At 27.7% G+C, this 19,595-nt stretch overlaps 1 protein-coding gene across 1 annotated transcript in view; it reads right to left on the reverse strand.

The window, feature by feature from the left end:
* Positions 1 to 2,021: 2,021 nt before the first annotated feature.
* Positions 2,022 to 19,595, reverse strand: part of LOC132937074 (midasin) — a 34,330-nt gene continuing 16,756 nt past the window's right edge. The window contains exons 22-55 of the mRNA XM_061003903.1: positions 19,414 to 19,577; positions 18,980 to 19,311; positions 17,973 to 18,170; positions 17,612 to 17,878; positions 16,923 to 17,144; positions 16,482 to 16,607; positions 15,832 to 15,973; positions 15,540 to 15,745; positions 15,262 to 15,473; positions 14,386 to 15,206; positions 14,044 to 14,326; positions 13,819 to 13,983; positions 13,382 to 13,518; positions 12,979 to 13,319; positions 12,729 to 12,913; positions 12,246 to 12,642; positions 12,003 to 12,176; positions 11,739 to 11,936; positions 11,492 to 11,676; positions 10,687 to 11,431; positions 10,403 to 10,629; positions 9,910 to 10,330; positions 9,717 to 9,845; positions 9,256 to 9,650; positions 8,804 to 8,960; positions 8,608 to 8,742; positions 7,633 to 8,409; positions 7,384 to 7,569; positions 6,239 to 7,325; positions 5,882 to 6,060; positions 5,450 to 5,827; positions 5,089 to 5,391; positions 2,578 to 2,967; positions 2,022 to 2,418 (exon numbers count right to left, since the gene is read on the reverse strand). Of these exons, the coding sequence (XP_060859886.1) occupies positions 2,248 to 2,418; positions 2,578 to 2,967; positions 5,089 to 5,391; positions 5,450 to 5,827; positions 5,882 to 6,060; positions 6,239 to 7,325; positions 7,384 to 7,569; positions 7,633 to 8,409; positions 8,608 to 8,742; positions 8,804 to 8,960; positions 9,256 to 9,650; positions 9,717 to 9,845; positions 9,910 to 10,330; positions 10,403 to 10,629; positions 10,687 to 11,431; positions 11,492 to 11,676; positions 11,739 to 11,936; positions 12,003 to 12,176; positions 12,246 to 12,642; positions 12,729 to 12,913; positions 12,979 to 13,319; positions 13,382 to 13,518; positions 13,819 to 13,983; positions 14,044 to 14,326; positions 14,386 to 15,206; positions 15,262 to 15,473; positions 15,540 to 15,745; positions 15,832 to 15,973; positions 16,482 to 16,607; positions 16,923 to 17,144; positions 17,612 to 17,878; positions 17,973 to 18,170; positions 18,980 to 19,311; positions 19,414 to 19,577 (10,435 nt within the window). The 3' untranslated portion in view covers positions 2,022 to 2,247. The remainder of the gene's footprint in view (positions 2,419 to 2,577; positions 2,968 to 5,088; positions 5,392 to 5,449; positions 5,828 to 5,881; positions 6,061 to 6,238; positions 7,326 to 7,383; positions 7,570 to 7,632; positions 8,410 to 8,607; positions 8,743 to 8,803; positions 8,961 to 9,255; positions 9,651 to 9,716; positions 9,846 to 9,909; positions 10,331 to 10,402; positions 10,630 to 10,686; positions 11,432 to 11,491; positions 11,677 to 11,738; positions 11,937 to 12,002; positions 12,177 to 12,245; positions 12,643 to 12,728; positions 12,914 to 12,978; positions 13,320 to 13,381; positions 13,519 to 13,818; positions 13,984 to 14,043; positions 14,327 to 14,385; positions 15,207 to 15,261; positions 15,474 to 15,539; positions 15,746 to 15,831; positions 15,974 to 16,481; positions 16,608 to 16,922; positions 17,145 to 17,611; positions 17,879 to 17,972; positions 18,171 to 18,979; positions 19,312 to 19,413; positions 19,578 to 19,595) is intronic.

Genomic DNA, 19,595 nt, shown 5'->3' on the forward strand with positions numbered 1-19,595 from the left:
CAGTGGCGTAATTTGGTCATGATTGTTGTTGAGGGGGGGGGGGGGGGGTATAAAACATTTGCTAAAATCGTTTTCTTCGTTTAAATATTTAGTTTCGTCCAAATTTGAACTTAAAATAACTGAAAAAAACTATGTATACAATTTTTTTAAATTTTGGTTACAGCATGAATTTCTTATGAGTCTATGAGAAACCTTTTTTTAAATATTCAAGCCTTAGCTATAAACATTAAACATTTTATAAATTTTCAACTATAAAATAATCTGAATTTTTCATAATTTGAACTTGTATGAACAATTATTTTTAGTTTTTTTTCAATTATTATCAATACGCGTATTGTATATAACTATTATAACTATTTCTTTTGAACTTTGAACGCTGCTTGACTTTCGGGAGCACGCAATATTGAACTATTTCTCATATTTAAATGATCTGGTTTGTTGAGTTTTACTAAGGATAGGTCCATGATAATGGGTTTGGAAGATATAGAGGGGGCTATAATGATTTAAAATGTTGGTGATTACTGATTAATATTAATTTATAAACATAAATAATTTGTAAAAATGGTCCAATATAATAAATACTAGATACAATAGTACAATACTATATCTGTTTTATATTTTTGTAAACCCACTTTTAAGGACTATTGTCCTTAGAATAAACGTTTTTATAACTCATAAACTTATGTCTGAATTTTGAATTGGGTACATCAAAATGTTCAAACAAAATATCTACTAAATAATTTATAGTAAAGAAAGGTTCTCATTTGAAGAACAAATTTCTGTATCCGGTATCGCCGCCACAGGACACTCCTTTCTTATTTAGTACAAAAAATGGGCGTGGGCATGCTAGGTGAATCACACAATTATTTGTTTGTATGGATTATGAATTCAATTTTTTTGGTAGTCATTACGTATATATTTCGGTCTACCACATGTTTTTGTATTTAATTAAAATCTAAGTAAATATATAAATGTAGTACCTATGTAGAAATAATAGTTTTTTTTTTCATATTTGTCTAGAAAAGTCACAGAGCAATGCGAGTGATGTATATACATGGTATTTTATATCACAAAAAGATTATATTCACCATTACATTTTGCATATTTTGTTGTTATTGCTTATAAATACAAATTTGAGTATAATAGTCAAATTAAGACCATATTATATAGATACAAATTTGGAAAATTTAATATAACATAAAAATCTGTATATAAACATTATTTTCTGAATGTCTACTGTCAATTTAATATATATTGTTATTAATATAATCAGTTATGTGATTCACTACCTGGCTAATAACATCCCGACGCATATCCGATTGTAGGATTCAGTGGTCCGTCATAATTTATGACATACTTTTGGACGTTGGTTGATTATAGAGCAATTCATTTTTCAAGTTTATATCAATTAAAGTTATATTTTTTATATTTTTTTACATAAAAATCATAATTTAGGTTCCATATTATTTTATATAATGTTACATTTTTTAGATCAAATTTTAAGTGCATATTATTTGTTTTTAAATGCATATGTCATATGTGCATTTTGCATACATATTTTGAGGTTTTTTAGTAAGTACCTTCTAGAAGTCCTCAGCCAGTAACGTAGTGAAGTGAAATATTTGAACAAGTAATTTAAATCTACTTAGAAATCTCTATAATTGAATATAACCTTAGTCAAACGTTCAGAATATATACTCAATACTCAATGGACAAACATAATCATTAATATTATCTTTATGAACACTAGGTAGGTGCAATTTTCATAATTTCATACAATTTTAGTAAACCCTAATCAACTGTAATTGTATGTAACTATATTCACAAAATTCCTATTTTTAAAAACTACAATCATACAATTTTCAATTGATGGATTGATTTGATTAAATATCTGTAGTTTCAAATTATTTAGAATATATTATGTTAAAATCGCTTTTGTCTGTACCTAATAGAATTATTTCTGTCTCACTAACAAAATTGATTCCAATAACTCAGCTTTTAAAAAAAATATTAACTCAAAGTTTAGGTATACAGCAATATATTTATTTTGAACCTTTAAAATAAAAACTGGAAAAATGAAATGATTAATACAATCAGCCAAATTGTAAAAAAAAAAAATGTATACAAAAATGATGAATAAAGTAAACAAAAAAATTATTAAAAAAATATTTCATTTAAAAAAACGGTATAATTAAAAACTTTCTTCTTATTTTAATTTTTTTACCAACTTAAATTTAATGAAAATTATTAGGTTGTAATAAGTTCAAACCATTCTCTAAGTGCATCACTTAATACACCAGGCAATTTATCTACATCCCTTAAAATAACATAAAATGGAAATGGAAAATTATCCATGTATGATTCAATACGAACTGAATTATTTTCAAATATGGGCATTTTGATGTCCAGGATAGATTCCTAAAAAAAAAATATTATTATATTAATAAACATCATTAATAACTGTTTAAGATAATAATGTGTATTATTAGCAAAAATTAATATTTTAAATATTCACTTTACATTCAATTTTTGAATCTGTTATATAAAGCTTTTTACAATCTAATATTTTAAATTTACCTTTGATTTAGGATTGTCAATAACAATAAACACAATAAATATTCCATTGACTTTAGCCGCTCTGATGGCATTTTTTACAACATCTGGTCCTTCACTTTTTATACCACGACCATCACTCATAATAACCAATAATTGAGCTGGTTGATCACCAGTATCTAATTTTCCTCTGTCTTCAAATACTGCTGTAGCTAATTCTATAAGTTCCCCAACTTTGGTCTTTTGTTCATCGAAGGTAAAATGTTGCATTAGCTTACAACCAGTTTGATCACTAAAAGGTTCACCTAATGGATGAACAATTTTAGTTTGTTCGCCAAAACTCATTACTCCTAACTCTCCAGCTTCCACTAATGTGAGAGCCTTACTTACGAGTGCTAGGGATTCAAAGGCTAACTAAAAGCAAACAAATTTAAAACATTATTAACATATTATTTTTGTAAATATTCAACAGTAAGTTGGGTTTTGTTTGTAACATATTATATTAATAAGGTATATAAATTAACAAATTAGTATTAAGGATGATATTATCAGTGGTGAAGCGTCATAGGAGACAATGAGATTATGTCTACCGACATAGAAAACAGGCCAATAATTTAAATACATAATTATTTTTTATGTTATAATAAAATTATGATTTTACTATATTACAATATTTTTGTCTAAATCTATTTTTTTGTTAAAATCAGGAAGTAAACATCCAAATACAGTATGAAAATATATGAGACGACTCGTTTTTCCAGGCACTGTGTGCAGGGGGAATTGGATAGTGAGTAGAGGGTTATAGTTACGCTAAATCTATTTTTTTGTTAAAATCAGGAAGTAAACATCCAAATACAGTATGAAAATATATGAGACGACTCGTTTTTCCAGGCACTGTGTGCAGGGGGAATTGGATAGTGAGTAGAGGGTTATAGTTACGCTATGAGACACCAACTCATTGTTGATATATTGTCATTAAAATTGATTTTTTTTTCAATATCTCCCAAACTAGAGACTCATGCTTTGCCACTGAGTATTATATTGTAACAATTATAAATATAAATATGTTACATGACACTTATGTATATAAATATAATACGAACTCTACCGTATGTACGATTAACTGCTGACCGATACATTAATATTAAAACACACACATAATTGTAAGGCCCATGGCCAACACACACAATGTATTAGTAAGTTAGTTCGGTGTGCACCTTAGACCTCAATACACACTACGATTACCGGACTCCGTATGACTACGATACAGTTACATAGTATAATAGAACATAGTTGATATATTTGTAAGTATTAATATTTGTAAGTGTTTAGTAGACAATAAAACATAATTATAACTGAAAAGGAATCCTAGTAATTTAAATATATTTAAGATCCTGATATCTACATATCTGCCCCTGGCTACGGTATTTATATCTATAGGATCCTACGATTCTCCCTGGATATCTTATATTTAACTGGTCGTTCCCCCGACCACGTTACAATATTTATTTATAGAAATAATTATTTAAATAATTTATGGCCACAGGGTGCAACAGTACAGTTAATATTATGATATATACAACATAATATGACATCTGGGTAATTAATTTATACTTTATAACAATTCAACATTATTAAATATGAAATGAAATTATTAAAAATTAAAAATTCAGTTAAAATTAAAAGTAATAATTTTTTTCCCTCAAATTCAATCATACAATAAACAAAAGTTTAAGGTCTAGAATAAAATTTACTTTAAACTTAGGTTAATAATATGCACATTATAGAGCAATACATATAATTGTCAGTATATTTTCAAAATTAAATAATTTTTATAAACTTAATTAAATTTGGTTATAATAAGATTTTTAGTAGAAGAGATTAATGAAATATTTAAGTGAATATGAACTACCCTAAACCTATATTTTCATAGACATATTATGAATGGAGTTATCAAGGTTTCAACTCTTTAATTAAAGGTCCTGGTGCCAGTTTTTAAAAATTTCCACAATTCTATGAAATTTAAAAATTAAATTTTATATTTTAGTTGCGACCTCAATTATAAGACTTTTCCACTAATCTCTACTTGATACCTATTAAGGGTGGGGGGGGGGAGGTTAATAGGGTGTATTAAATCTAAAAAAATGACTTTACGGGAATAACTCTTAAGCTTTGTAGAATTCTCGGATTTTGATGACTATTTTTTTATCTGAAAGAAGAAGACTTTCTACAGCCCGCATCGATCTCTGATTTAATATTTTATTTCAAATAATTGTATTGAAAATTTGTAAAAAAAAAAATGCTTTTTATCTTGTATTTTTTTAGACATATTATAAAGTTTGAGAATAAAATATTGAAAAACAGAGATGATGCGGGCTGTAAAATATTTCCCTCTAGGAATTAAAAACAAAATTATGAAATTTGATTGATTCTATAAGGCGGTATCGTTATTCCTGCAGAGTGTATTTTTGAGGAGAAAATGGCATCGGCATCAGTCTTAACTATATTAGTTATTAATTTATATTATAGACTTACAATTTTAGCATGACTATCCATCATGCTACTCGAATTATCAACTGCCATAATAATTTGATACTGTCGTTTTGATGGTCGAGTCCTCCGAAGCCATATTTTATCTTTTTTAAATTGACTAGCAATATAAGGAATAACACGTCTCATATTTATCCGTCTTCCAGTTCTAAAATCTCCCTGCAACCTAGATGCTTTACTTGGTTCCAATACTAGTCGCAATTGTTCGCTTAATTCTTGTGCTAAGCTAGAAGTTGCATGCATACATTTATTCCATGCCTCGTCAGTTTGAATTTCTTTGTTTTCACTCTAAAAAAAATAAATAATTTTCAGTAAATTAAAAATACATCCATCTTTGAAAACTTACGTCAAGCCACTTGTCAAATTGATTTCTAATATATTCATTATGATCTTTTATACTGGTAGAATCTACATCATTGGTTTCTTCAATATCTGCAGTATGAAACGTTGTTTCCTGGCCACGTTCTGCAAAATGAGTTGGAATATCCTCACCATCTACGTCAATATGTTCTTCAATAAATTCGTCATTGTCTTTAGAATTGTCTGGGTCATTCATAGAAGATTGATTGTTTCGACTTTTTGTTTTCATTCTTTCTGGCAATATTTCATCACCATTTTTAGTATCATTTTCATTAACATCTTGTTCAATTTCCATTTCATCGTCTTTTAATTCTTCCCCTGGTTGGTTTTCATTATTAGGCAAAGGTCGTTCTTCAAGTTGTTCCTAAAAAAAAAAAAATTAATATCATAATATTATATTTCAATAAAAAGTACCAACAGTTGTTGCGGCATCTAATGTTTCAGTATCTCCGTCTTTAGACTCTTTAACATGTTTAAACAGTTCTCCTTTTTTGTTTTCGGCGTCTTTATCATCATTTATACCATTTTCATTGTCACTATTCTCATCTTGGGTGTCAGTTGTTTTTAACCTTTTTTTCATAGGACCGTTGCTTTCAGCTTAATAAAAAAATTATAATTTACAAGATTTAAAAATATATTATTTACAATATCTTAGAGAATATTAATAAAAAGTTTAGCAGATTATAATTTTTGAGGGTTAAAAAAATGGTAGGGAATTATTTCATTCAAAATTTCAATACTTAAAACTACTAAGCTCATAATATATGTTTCTTACCTAAGGTTCTATCCATATCCTTCTCACCCGGTTTCATTCTTCTTTTCTTATCCTTAGAACCAGGTTCTTCACTTTGAGCACCTCTATCTTCATTAACACTATGACCTCCTTTGGTGTCTTTACTTTCCCTTTGAGATTGGCCTACACCTTGTTGTTCAGGACCTGTAGCTTCTTCTTTATTAAATTCAATTTCTTCATTTTTATCTTGTCCATCAGAATTTTCGCAAACTTGATCTTTAGAGCCACCGTTATCAAGATTTGAAGGTTGAACTTCTGCTTGACTTGGGTCATCCTCTGAAGGTTTAGCATTTTCATCATTTTGGTTTTTATTTTCTTCTTTAGGTTCTTCTCCTGTTTTATTTTCGTCCTTTTTACCTCCATCATTATTTGTATCATCGTCCATGTCTGTTTCTTCTAATTCTTCATTACTCTCCGTTGCTTTAGTGTCATCAATTTTGTTTTCATCCCCCATTTCTTCATCACTAGTGTCTTCCAAATCATTAGTATCTTTAGGTTTTTCATCAGGTTCTTTTTCATCTATTTCAGCATTCTCCATATTTTCTTTCATGGCATCAATATCAAAAGGATTCTCATCTCCTTCTTCGGTATCATTCATTTCACCTTCATCCAACTGAAGGTCATTAGGTAGATCAATTGGTTCTGGCTCAGGTGGGGGCTGTAAGTCTCCATGGTGAGGGTCTGTATGATCTTCACCAGTTTCTTCTCCATTTTCATCCATTTCATTTATATCTTTTTTACTATTTTTTTGATCTATTTCTTCCCTTTTATCTTGTTCTTCAACATTGTCATTATCATTTTTTGCTCCAAGTTCTTTGTCTCCCATAGTTTCTCCTCCTTTACCATCCTCTTCTTTTAAATCTTCTTGTTCATCACAATTATCATCTTCAGAATCACTACCCCATAATTTTTCATCTAAAGTCTCTGCACCTTCCCCAGTTTCCCCCATCTCTTTGTCATCATTGTCCTCTTCATTATTTTCATCGTCTGAAACTTCATTTTCATCTTTATCCATATCATGTAATTTTCCGTCAAAATCATCTGACATTTCAACACCTTTTTCTTCCTCCTAATAAATTATAAACATACTGTATTAAGACTATTTAACATATTAATTAATTAATTACTTTTAGATCTTTATCTTGTACTGCTTCATTGTTATAATCTTTTTTGGCATCTTCAAGTTGATCTTGGCTTTCGATTTGGTCGGAAACATCCTTAGCACCTTCACCATCAGTTAAACCCATACCACTTTTCCCATCGGACTGTGTGCCATCTTCACCTTCTAACAACTCATCAGGTATACAAAATCCCTTAAAATAAAATAGTTTTTAGTTATAAATCAAAAAAATTTAAATTATATTTAATAAACATACATTTGAAGCGAGATCTGTAAATAAAGTAGATAGTAAATAGTTCATTTTCGATAAAACTCTATAAACTGTTGTTTGTTGAGTAATAAAATATTGAACTAGTAATGTATACTGTTCAAATATTGGACGGCAAGTTCTTAATACTTTACTACCAATTGATGATTTAAGGACCTTTTTAAGTTGCTTATTAATTGAGATTATATCACAATCCTCTAAGTCAGAAGACAATGGTTGAGTAATCAGAGACTTTAATAACTTTTCATCTTCCTTATCTTCTTTTATGTCTGAATGTTTTTTATAAAGTTTTTCAACTGCTAAAAGGACTTGATTAATTAAACTATTTATTTCTTCTAATGGTGGTTCATTATCATCAGATACAAAAGGCTGGCGTTCAAATTGGTGGTCTTTAATTGAATGAATATTATTTATCCATGCAGTTTTGTAGAACCTATTAATATATTGCATTAATTGCTCACATACAAGAATTGATGCATCATACTTTTCATAAACTATAAAATTTATGTCACACAATTTCATTGCATTGTATGTTTTTTCATCTATTATAGAATCAAGTGTATTATGGGTTAATTTAATAATATCATCTACATTAGTAGCAATCTCCTCTGAAGGTTGTTCTTTTTCAGAGTCACGTGGAGATATACCTAGTAATGATGTCATAGAATCAGTTGATGTAGAATCTATATATTCACTACCACATTGTAATGCAATTTTTAATTGTTGCAAAAGATTTAAGCTGTTGATCATATAATTGACAGGTTGCTAAAAAAAAAAATTTTACAATTAACTTCACAAGTGCTTAGTAGTTTATACAAGTTCAAATATTTTAAGAGTATATTATTATTAGCATAATAGAAATACAAAATAAATGTTTAAGTTGAGTAAGTATTACTTTAAAATTCAACCATATCAATTTTATCAGATATATTTTTTTCAAATATTTAAATTTAACCAATTTACCTGAAAAACTTCGGATGGATCAAATTTAATACGATCAGACTCCGTAATAATTTCAGATAAGTATGTCATACTACGGATGTTTACTAGGCACTCTATGTGCGAAGCTAAGATTTTTCTAGTTTTCCATGTCATGTTCTAAAAATAGTATATTGTTAGGGTTATAATGATATGATGTTTAAAAAAGATAATATGTTACCTTTAAATCATTAATAAACCCTTTGATACGATCCATTTCTTGTTGGCCTAACTTTGGCGTTTCAGAAGCAATTTTGAGAGCAGTAGTTTGTGATACTGATTTTAAGAAATATGATTCACAATCAGACCAAGCACATCGCAAATCATTATCTGCCGGACTGAAATAGAAAATAGATATAATTAGATAATATTAAATGTATAAATGTGATAGTCAAAAATTATACAGATATCAGACTGAAAACAATAGCCAACACATTTACTTAATAGACGTAAAATAAAACAGAAACATATTAGTATTTATACATATATTTATTTGTAAAGCTCATTTATTTATACAAACTTTTATTGTGCTGGCTAATTTATAAATTTAATATAACATTATTAACTGTAATATTTTAATATTTATATCTATGTATAACATACTTAAACGTATATGGGAAATTTTTTGCTTACTTGGGAGTTAAAGATTCAAGTGCAGCATTTATATCTATGGGTGGTAAACGAGCAAATTCAATAGAACAATCCATTTGTTCACAGCCCATTAAACCAGCTTTATATGACAAGCCAATACGTCGTAAAGCTTTAAATAGTTCAGATAATGCTTTACGTTTTTGTTGCAAAATTTGTTTTGCTTGAGATTTTTGTTTATCTTTTGAACTTTCTGGATCGACATTTAGATCACGTAGTTCTTGACTTGATTCCATTACTCCATTTACAAAATCATTCAATTCAGTTATGTGTTCAGAATAACCACAATTAGTCATTATTTTACCAGAAATTGTAAATAACTTTTTAGAATATTTGTTAATATTTGTAAGGATATTAAATGAGCTTGATGGCAGAATATACTAAGACAAAAATTGGAATATTAATACAAAAAAGATTCAACAGTTATATAATAATAGTATACTTACCAAAAATATCTCGCAGTTTTCCAAATAGTTATCAATCTTAAAAATAGGTACTTCGTACTTATCAGTCTTAGTACTTAATATTTCCGTTTGTGTAGTCATGGCAAATGATGCAGGATTATTCAAAATTTCCTGTAGAAATAATTGCATAAATAATTAATAATATATATTTAAACAGATTTTTATTTTACATTACCTCATACTCTCGTGTATATTTGTGTAAGGTTTGTTGAACTTTTGTAACAGTTTCTTTTATAGACCAGTAGTTAATATCATTCCATTTTACTATTTTTACAAAATCTTGTAACTTTTTCTTGGTATCAGCGCTCAATGTTTCAATGCGAAGATTTATACAATCTTTAAATTGAGAATAATATTTATAAAGATTCCATGATGCACTACATAATTCAATTTGCTCTTTAGTTTTTTCTCTACAAATTATGTCACAATGGAATGTATAAAGTAATTCTAATCTTGCTAAGTATTGGCCTAAGGAAGAACTTTCCATAAACTTTTGCACAGCAGTTACTAGTTGTTGAAAACTATCTTGTCTGTGAAGGTATGCTTGAAAAATTGAATACAAATGAAACCACCATTTAGATGAATCATTTTGAATCCTAATAAATAGTTTATATATATTTAATTTTGGAGGTTAAACATCAACATTACATTAAACAAATTAATCTTACTTTTTCAGTGAAGTTTTTAAACAATCTTTCCAAGTACTCAACTCAAGACTCCGATATTCTTGGATATAATGAGTTACAGTTAATTTTAACTCACGAACACTAACACCACGGTGAGCAACTTCTTCCCATTCATGGAGCTTGGTTAAAAGAAGTTCCAGACCAATAAGAAAACGACATGTTGGACTTGACCAGTCGAAATTCATTATACGTTCCACTACTTTAATTATCTATAAAACAAATAAAAATTATTTCATGAAAATTCTGAAAAGCAAATGGGGGCTTACTGTTTGTAATGTTGGATGATCTGGCCATTCATGCAATAGTTTTTGAATATGATCTTCAACATTTTTAAGGACTTCATAAGTCTTTTTGGCATATTCTAGATTAGAATCTCGATAAAAATCATAATAACCCTTAGTATCAAGTTGTTTTGGATTGTTTGCTATGTCAGTAGCCATTAAGAGCCATGGTAACATTTTACTATCCATTGAACTATCCAAATACATAAATTTAGACATTAATAGTTTTCCAAACATGCAAAATCTGTCGGAAAATGAATTTTTCACTCTAATAATAGCATTTTTCTGATCAAACTCTTCTGAAGATACAGATAACCAATGAGCATTAGCTGCTGGTCTTACTAAATCGGTATGTAATCGACAAATGTCATTTATATCTTTATCAGTCAGCTTGTAGATTTCTTGAGGAACAGAATCCATTGGAATATCATTATCGAGTGTTAAAGGTCCCTCAATATCATCAAAATCGGAATGTTTAGTAGTTGGAAATTGAAGAGCAACTCCTTGAGAAATTTCAATTTCTTCAGGTATAGTTTCACAGAATGATTTTTGTTTATATATGCTATCTTCTTCACGTTTTTTGTTTTCTTCTTCTTCTTGAAAACGTTTCCAATTGAACACAAACTTTTCAAGAACATATTCAATAGATTTCATGTATTGCTCAGTTCTATATGATTTGCTACTCAAATACATCATATTATTTAATTCTTCTAAGCACAACTTGTACCATCTTAAAAATCACATAATGTTAGTCTTATTTAAAAATAAAAAAAAGTGATATAGTATTTACCTAAATTTGTCACTTATATTCATAGAAACAGCATCATCCATATTTGTCATTTTTATAATATCAGGGCAATATCGTGGAAATTCTCCAAATAATGTTAATAATTCTACATCTTCGCTGGTAACATTTTTTTCTCTCGGTATGGACCACTTATAATGATTTTTTAACATCCTCATTCCATATCTCATCTGAATATAAGTTTTAAAGTTAGTAACTTAACAATGATAAATATTTAATTTTTAAACTTTACTTGGTTAATGGAAAGAAGTATCCCAGTAAGAAGATCTGGATAAGCTGCAAACTTTTCATTTAAGTTATTATGAAAATTAGAAACAGAACTAAGCCAGTTATCCATTTCGTTCACAAGAGCTTCAGAATCAGAGTTTGAATTTATCATGTTGTAAGTATTGCTTTCCAAACCATACATTTTTGAAAAACGATTAACTTCCTATAAATAAAATGTTTAAAAATTATATTTTAATAATTAAAAAAAAATAGTAACAATAAAACTTACTTCTAAAATAATGTTGTATTGTGGAGGTTCTGGCCTATAGCCAACCCTAAGTTTTTGTCCATTTAATAACCTAAGTCTTTGATGGTAGTAAGATTTAAATGGAAATAGATTTGATACACAGTCAACTTTACAAAATTGTTCCTCGGCATTTAATCTACTAATGATTTTAGTTTTCTAAAAAAAAGTTTTGTTATAATTGATAAATCATTAATTGATTATAATTAATGATATTGAATATTATACCTCAGCTTTATAACACTCAAATCGTACTACAGCTTTTTGTAATGGATCAACAGGACTAACTGAAGTTGAAATTTCCAGCAAGCACATGCCAGATAATACCCATAAGCAACCAGCATTAAATTGTATTTGTTTAATTAAGTTATCACGTTCAACGTTTGTTGGGTGTTTTTTATTATGAAACAAATGTAAATCGCTTACAATATGTGATACTACTTTAGCAATATCAAAAATTGCTTTAACCATAGTTTTATGGTGGCCAACTATAGCATAAATTGCACTCTGACAATCAGCATCGTCTCTAGCTGAGTGCACTTCTTCAAGAGTTGAAAAATCAGCAGGTAAAAATGGTGTGAAAAACAATTCTACAAGCTTCAATAATGTTTCAATATTTTCAAAACTATAAAAAAAAAATTAACAAAATTATTAAGAAAAATAATAATTATAAATATACACATAATATTATGTAACATAATTATAACTAACTGAACATCAGAAGTCCATTTAGAGGAATTCCAAATAAAACTTTTGAGACATGATAAATTATGACTATTTTGATCTATGAACCGGATTGGTCTTGGAGCAAATGTATAGTAAGGCTCAGCTTGCTTCAATAATATACTAGTAATAAAATTAGTGAATAATGGTTGTTCGAATGAGTACAGCATTTCCTAAATAAATATAATAAATAGAGTAAATACATAGATAATAAATAATAAATAATTGAAATAAATACTTCATTAATTGTGTCATGATTTTCTAAATTATCAATTTTTTTAGGTGACCATTCTAAGTATAACTTTGGATTTTCTACAGCTACCGAGTTCATAGAATATTTTAAAGCTTCAGTTAAAAATTCTACAGTGAAATTATATTTCAATGAATTGCAGTAAACCGGTGATACAGTAGGAACAAATTTTAACAATGATTGCATAAAATCATAATGTTTATTATGGAAATAGTCATCTTCATTTAATATACTATAATTGATACGTGACAGGAAATTCCGTTCAATTACTAATTCCCACAATGGAATAAGGTTTAATTCCATGTCATTCATTTTATTATTTACCAATTCTGAGGAAAACAAAATATTAATAACAATCAATGACATATATTATGTGGTATTATTATATTACCTTCAGGATAGTTGGGAATTGTTTTACATTCAATGTATTTATACAATAGTAAATCATCTCTTTCATTTTTAATTTCCGGTGTCATTAATGCTTGAATATTATTTGACTTAATTGCAGATATAAATTCACTATTTCGTCTATTATCATAAATAAAAGAATATAATTATAATTGTATTATACTTATGTTATAAGTCATATTAATTATTATAATAACTATTTTAAGAAAACTTTTTTAGCTACATTAAAATATATTTGAGCCTTTTTAGTTGAATAAGGAAATTATTTTTATTAGGATTGTAAATGTAATATGATGAACACGTGAAGATTTTAAATTAATATAAATGTGAAACTCAAGACCTGCAGTTTACTGCTTACACATTGATGACTTTTATGGGTCATGAACCTATTATATAAAATAATTTATTCATGTCACTAACCTGTATGCTTCAATATTTTTATCACCATGATTTTTGCAACACAAAGGTGATGGTAATTTATTTTCAGATATAAACAATTTGAGAAGTCTGGCACATTGTTTTGGTGTTAGATAATTATTAGTGATTTCAACTATCATTGGGCTGAATCGTTCTAATTCTGTATGTCTAGTAAATTATAAGGTAATTAATTAAATACAATTATAATTAAAAATTCAAGAATAGTACCTATTTTTTCTGGTACTCATTTCCAACATGGGTAAAAAGTTTTTTGTAACAATATTAAAATAACAATGTATTAGTACGGTGATTAATTCTTTTTCTTTATCCAAGTTTTCAAAAAGAAGTTTTTCAATTGTGTGTATCCAAATAATCATTTCTTTAAATAGTACACAATCTTTATCAAGAATTGAAAATGTACTATTACCCAAGTAAAACTCAATATATTTATCAAATGCGAGGGATAGGACAGCATAATCATGCATTATACCACCATCTGCTATCATTAGTCCTAAAAATAAAATAAAACAATACAATTATAATATTAAATTTAATATTTGTGTAACTTACTTTTTTTATGCGACTTTGAAGGTGCCAAATGTTCATCTAAAGCTAGATATAATGCATGATCTAACATCAAATGCATTTTGTTTTCATAAAATTCTGTAGGTTCATAAAGAGGTCGACCTTTATTAAAATAAATACTTGGCAAATATCGAAAGTCATATGGTAAGTCTTCGAAAGGTATATGATGAACAGATTTTTTCCAAAATGGTAATTCATCAAATCCCATAACCGGAGGTTTTTTTACAAAATTCTGAATGGCTTCATTTTCAATGTTTATTTCTGTTGATACCAATTTACTTCTAATTGAAATATCTGAACTTGATGAGCGCCCAAAATAACACAATAATAAATCTTCTATATGGGTATTATTAAAATGTTCATATTTTAAAATATTACACTGTTGTTTTATGTAACTTAAACTCGAAGATTGTAAAACATCTATTGTTTGGAGATTTGAAAACAAAAATTCATTTGAAGTAGTAGTATGTTCTTCTAAAAGCCTATCAATTTCTAAAATAGCATTTTGTTTTAAATTTTCATTTAAACAACGGACATATGTGTCAATACAAATTTCTCGTATAATTTGTGCAATTGATTGATCTCGTTTAATGTTTTGAGATACTAAATATGCTGTACGAAGAAGATGATTAATACTAATATTAATTCCAGAAATTAAGGTTTTCATCATTTTATGAATTTTTAGCAACGTGTGACTGATTGACTTATCACAAATACCTTGCTGCTCTATCATTGAATAAATATCATTATTGTTTATTTCATCTAATGGACCCATATAAATTTCAACTCCACGATTTTTCATAGCCCTGAAAAACAATGCATTTAGAATCTATACTCCAAATATATTGTTGAAATGTTTACCTCGAAATACTTCCATGTTTTGGATCCATAGCTAAGAAAAGTCTAAAATTTTCATGTGGTGTTATAGTTGTAATTTGTCCATCAGAACCGATTCCCTTTTCACCTAATTCTAAAATCCCATTTGGTTCTAACAGTCCATTTAAACGGTCTAATACAGCTGGACTGCATAAATTTACATTATCAATTAACAACCAACTGCCATCATTTAAGCACTGAAATAAAATATTTAAAAAAAAAATGAATTGACATATTTATTAGTTGAATATATATAAACTGACCTTTACTAAAATACTATCAATCCACTCAAACTTTCCACCAGAATTTAAATTTCCAGTAGAACAAACACGTTCTCTAAGAGCTTTAAGTAAACAAAGTAATTCATCATTTACAAAATATACATTTGCAATTTGAATTAACTTATCTATACGTTTTTTAAATAATTTCGTTTCAGATGCCATAGTGGTTACTGTATTATTGGAAACATCTAAAAACATAATAAAATAAATGCAAGTTAATTAAAACTATAACTTAAAAGTATAAAACAAAGATATTCTTTTATCTATATTTTACCGGTCATAGTCTTATATTCATTCCACAAAGTTAATATGGAAATGTAATCATTTCGACTACTTAAAAGTTGTTGACCAACTTGAATAAACATTTTATTTTCTATTCTTCTAGCTAATTCTTCAAGGTGTCTATTAAAGTCTGCCTAAAAATGAATAAAAATATATTTAAAAAAAGGGCATAAGTGGATGTCGATCTGCTGTACAGTAGGCTACAAGTGGATCAATGTATAATGGATTGTATTAAACTTGAATTCAATGATATAATATCATTGTATAAGAAAAAACGATTCTGAGCGGTTATTATTTATTTTATCCTGTAAATTGAATTAATATTATAATATTATTATTTTTTATTCGTTTCTATGGTGATAAACAAAACGTTAGAAATTAAAATCCCATTTCCAGCGGTTTTTTGTAATTTGTTGGTGGTTTTTCCCCGCAATATTAAATAAATATTAAGAAAATTGAAAAATGAGTAGCATCAAGTACCATCTTGATCCAATTTGCTAAAAGATAAAATACTACATGTTGAAACCTAAGCACTCCTTCTGGTAAAAATTTTACATACAAGACAAAAACAAAATATAAACACTATTGTAAAACTCCGCTTAGAATCTAAAATATAATTCATTAATTCATTAATTTACATACTTGCTCAAATCCACCTAATATTTCCATTGTATCCATAGCAGCATTTACAGATAATACGCGCAATTCACATCCATATAATTGAGCAAGTGTTTTTATCACTGACGTTTTTCCACTACCGCTACCCACCTAAAATAAACCACAAAAATAATGTTAACCATTATAAAGATTTCTTAACTGTAAAATAATAGATGATTTGGTAGATTTGACAATTTCAAATTGATGCAACCATTAAATATTGTTTTCTTTCCTATGCAATTTCATAAATAAAGTAACAATAATTATTGGTATTAAGGAAAGTTTTATTACTAATTCATAAATTACTTCATTAACTTTTATTTTTACTTAATTTAAATTGATAAAAAAAAAGGATTTTGAATACCTATAGATAATTCTTAGTTAGAAAGTAATTTAGTTTACTTAACAAACGTATATATATATTACCAAAATTGGCATCCAATTCATTTTCATACAAACAGCTAAAGAATTCAATGTATGGACATGTGACCCCAAAATCAATTTATTATTACTTTGATCGATTGGCATGCCAATTGCACGTTTACGTGGTACTATAAATCTATTAAACATAACACCAGAAGGAAATATTCTTAAGTAATCATATCTTCGCCCAGAAGTGGCAACCATTTTTCTCATTTCCTTGAGTACCTACATACAAATGTGTTATATAAATAATTACAAATATAAAGCTATGATTAGGTCAGAGAATTTTGAGTTATTTTCTAGTTTTTCAAATACATTGCTAATGTCCATCCAAAAAAAGCATATAACAATACCACAAATACAAGCCTATCACAGAACCATCCTTATCTATTAATAATGTGATGTGGCAGGGGGATCTACCATCATTAGGTAGCAAACTTCTACTTTTATACAATCATAATTTGTTGGTGGACACGGGTTACGGGACAGGTTAAAAATTACAAAATCTATTATGTGGCATGTGCTTCATGAAATCCACAATTAATATTATGAAACTGTCATATAAGAAAAGAATTAATATTTTATTGTAATAAGATAAAAAATGTTCCTCAATTTTATGTATTTGAAGTGCATTTATCTCTGACCTAAGTATATACAAATAATAAATTTATATTAAGTTTGATAATAGTTACTTCATTTTCCAAACTTTTTAAGTTTGCTGTACGATCAGTAAATATTAATGGTAAATGGTCTAAGATATTACATTTCAGTGTCAAAGTTACATCAACCCAGCGTAATATATCTCTTAGATTAATGTCCACGTTATATTTATTACAGAAAGACAATGTAAATTTGACTACTTTTTTTAAATTTAATGGTCGAATCTTTGTAATTTTGGGTTCATAAATTGTATTCATTATGCTCACAATATTTTTATAATCTAATGCATATAAATGAACCTAAAATATAACAATGGTTTAAATTAATTAATAAAATTAGAATTATGTATGCAATTTAATTTATAATATTCAACAATAGCCTTTATTTAGTTACTTGAAGAAAACGATTTAAAAATGATTTTGGTAATCCTTTTCGTGCTCCTCCTTCACTCATTGGATTTTGACACGCAAATAATTTAGTTTTCTCAGATTCTATAATAAAAGTCCTGCCAAGTTCGGGGATATATAATTCACCTCTATGATCAAGAACTGCATTTAAGCCTTCAAGTACAGATTGTGATGCTAAATTTAACTATTAAAATAAACATAATAAACACTTATTATTTTTATTATTTACTAAGTCATAAAACACTATTGTAACACAACCACTAATTTGTCTTTTTATTCATATACACAACAGTTATTACGAAACAGTTGTTAATACTTTAAGGCGGGGATTGACAACTTGCAGCCCACAAACCAATTTTGTGTGATCCATGGACCATAGAATATAAATATATTATACAAAAATAATCTATACTCTATTCCAAAAGAGAATAATCAGTTTGGCCAACCAATTGTTGTGTTGTATAGCTACGCATCCCCCACTAATGACCCGTAGTGATGGGTCTTCCACCAATTTTGATAGTTGTTAAAGTTTGTACATGGTCATTGGGATATGTCGGCTAGCAAAAGGGGGGAGGGAAGCATGCGTGATTATTTTCATTAGGAATAGAGTAAATATGTCAGATTATTGAGCTCATTATCTTTGATTATGTGAAACCAGTACTACTCAAATATATTCTTAAATACACAATGGTTTCATTGAAATTCAACAATGATTAGTATAAAGTTAGTCTATAAATTATAATTAATTTTTAGAGGTTTTAGTATATTATATTTTGGTTAAGTAAACACTTAAATAATTAAAAAACAAAAATGTTAATCTCTTGTGGTCCTTAATAAAAAAAAAAAAAAAACGGTTAAAATATTGTTTTAGACTTTTGTATAAAAAATATTGCTGAGCCCAGCTTCGAAGAATATTTTATTAACAGTATGTTAATAATAGTTTACAAACAAATGTACAAGTTTCAAAGTATAAATTAAAATAGTATATCGTACTTCATCTAATAAAATCCAATTTCCTTCTTTTAATGCTCTTAAAAATGGACCATCTCTCCATTCAAAACTACCACCATCTCCACCATCTGTAGGTAAATCTGCCCCAAATAAATCTGATACGTCTGTTTGTTCCGAGAGATTAATACGAGTCAATTTATGACCTGATGCTTTGGATACTGCTTGAATTAAACTTGTTTTGCCGACCCCTGGGCTACCTTCTAGCAAAATTGCTCGATTCTCTATTTGCATACATCGTAATAATCTTATGACATTTGACTTAGCAGTAGGTGCGTCAAATGAAAAGGCACCAACTGGTTCTAGTGGCATGTTACCTATTAACAATTATATATGGAAAATACAATTATAGTATTTGAGATTTAAAGTACATAATATTTATAATATGTATAATATATAAATATAAATATAAATAATACCTCTAGGTATGTAATATCCATCATATCCAAACCATTCTGGCAGACATTTTAATGGAAAGAAATCAACTAATTTTTCAAACATTTTGTTATCTTCGGTTTTTATAGATTTAGGATAATGTTTAACTAAACTATCTTTCAAAGCGTATGCAATGGCTTGATCATAACTAGAAAAATATTAAAAT

This window comes from Metopolophium dirhodum, chromosome 1, assembly GCF_019925205.1.
Source record: "Metopolophium dirhodum isolate CAU chromosome 1, ASM1992520v1, whole genome shotgun sequence".
In the NCBI taxonomy this organism is placed as follows: Eukaryota; Metazoa; Arthropoda; class Insecta; order Hemiptera; family Aphididae; genus Metopolophium; species Metopolophium dirhodum.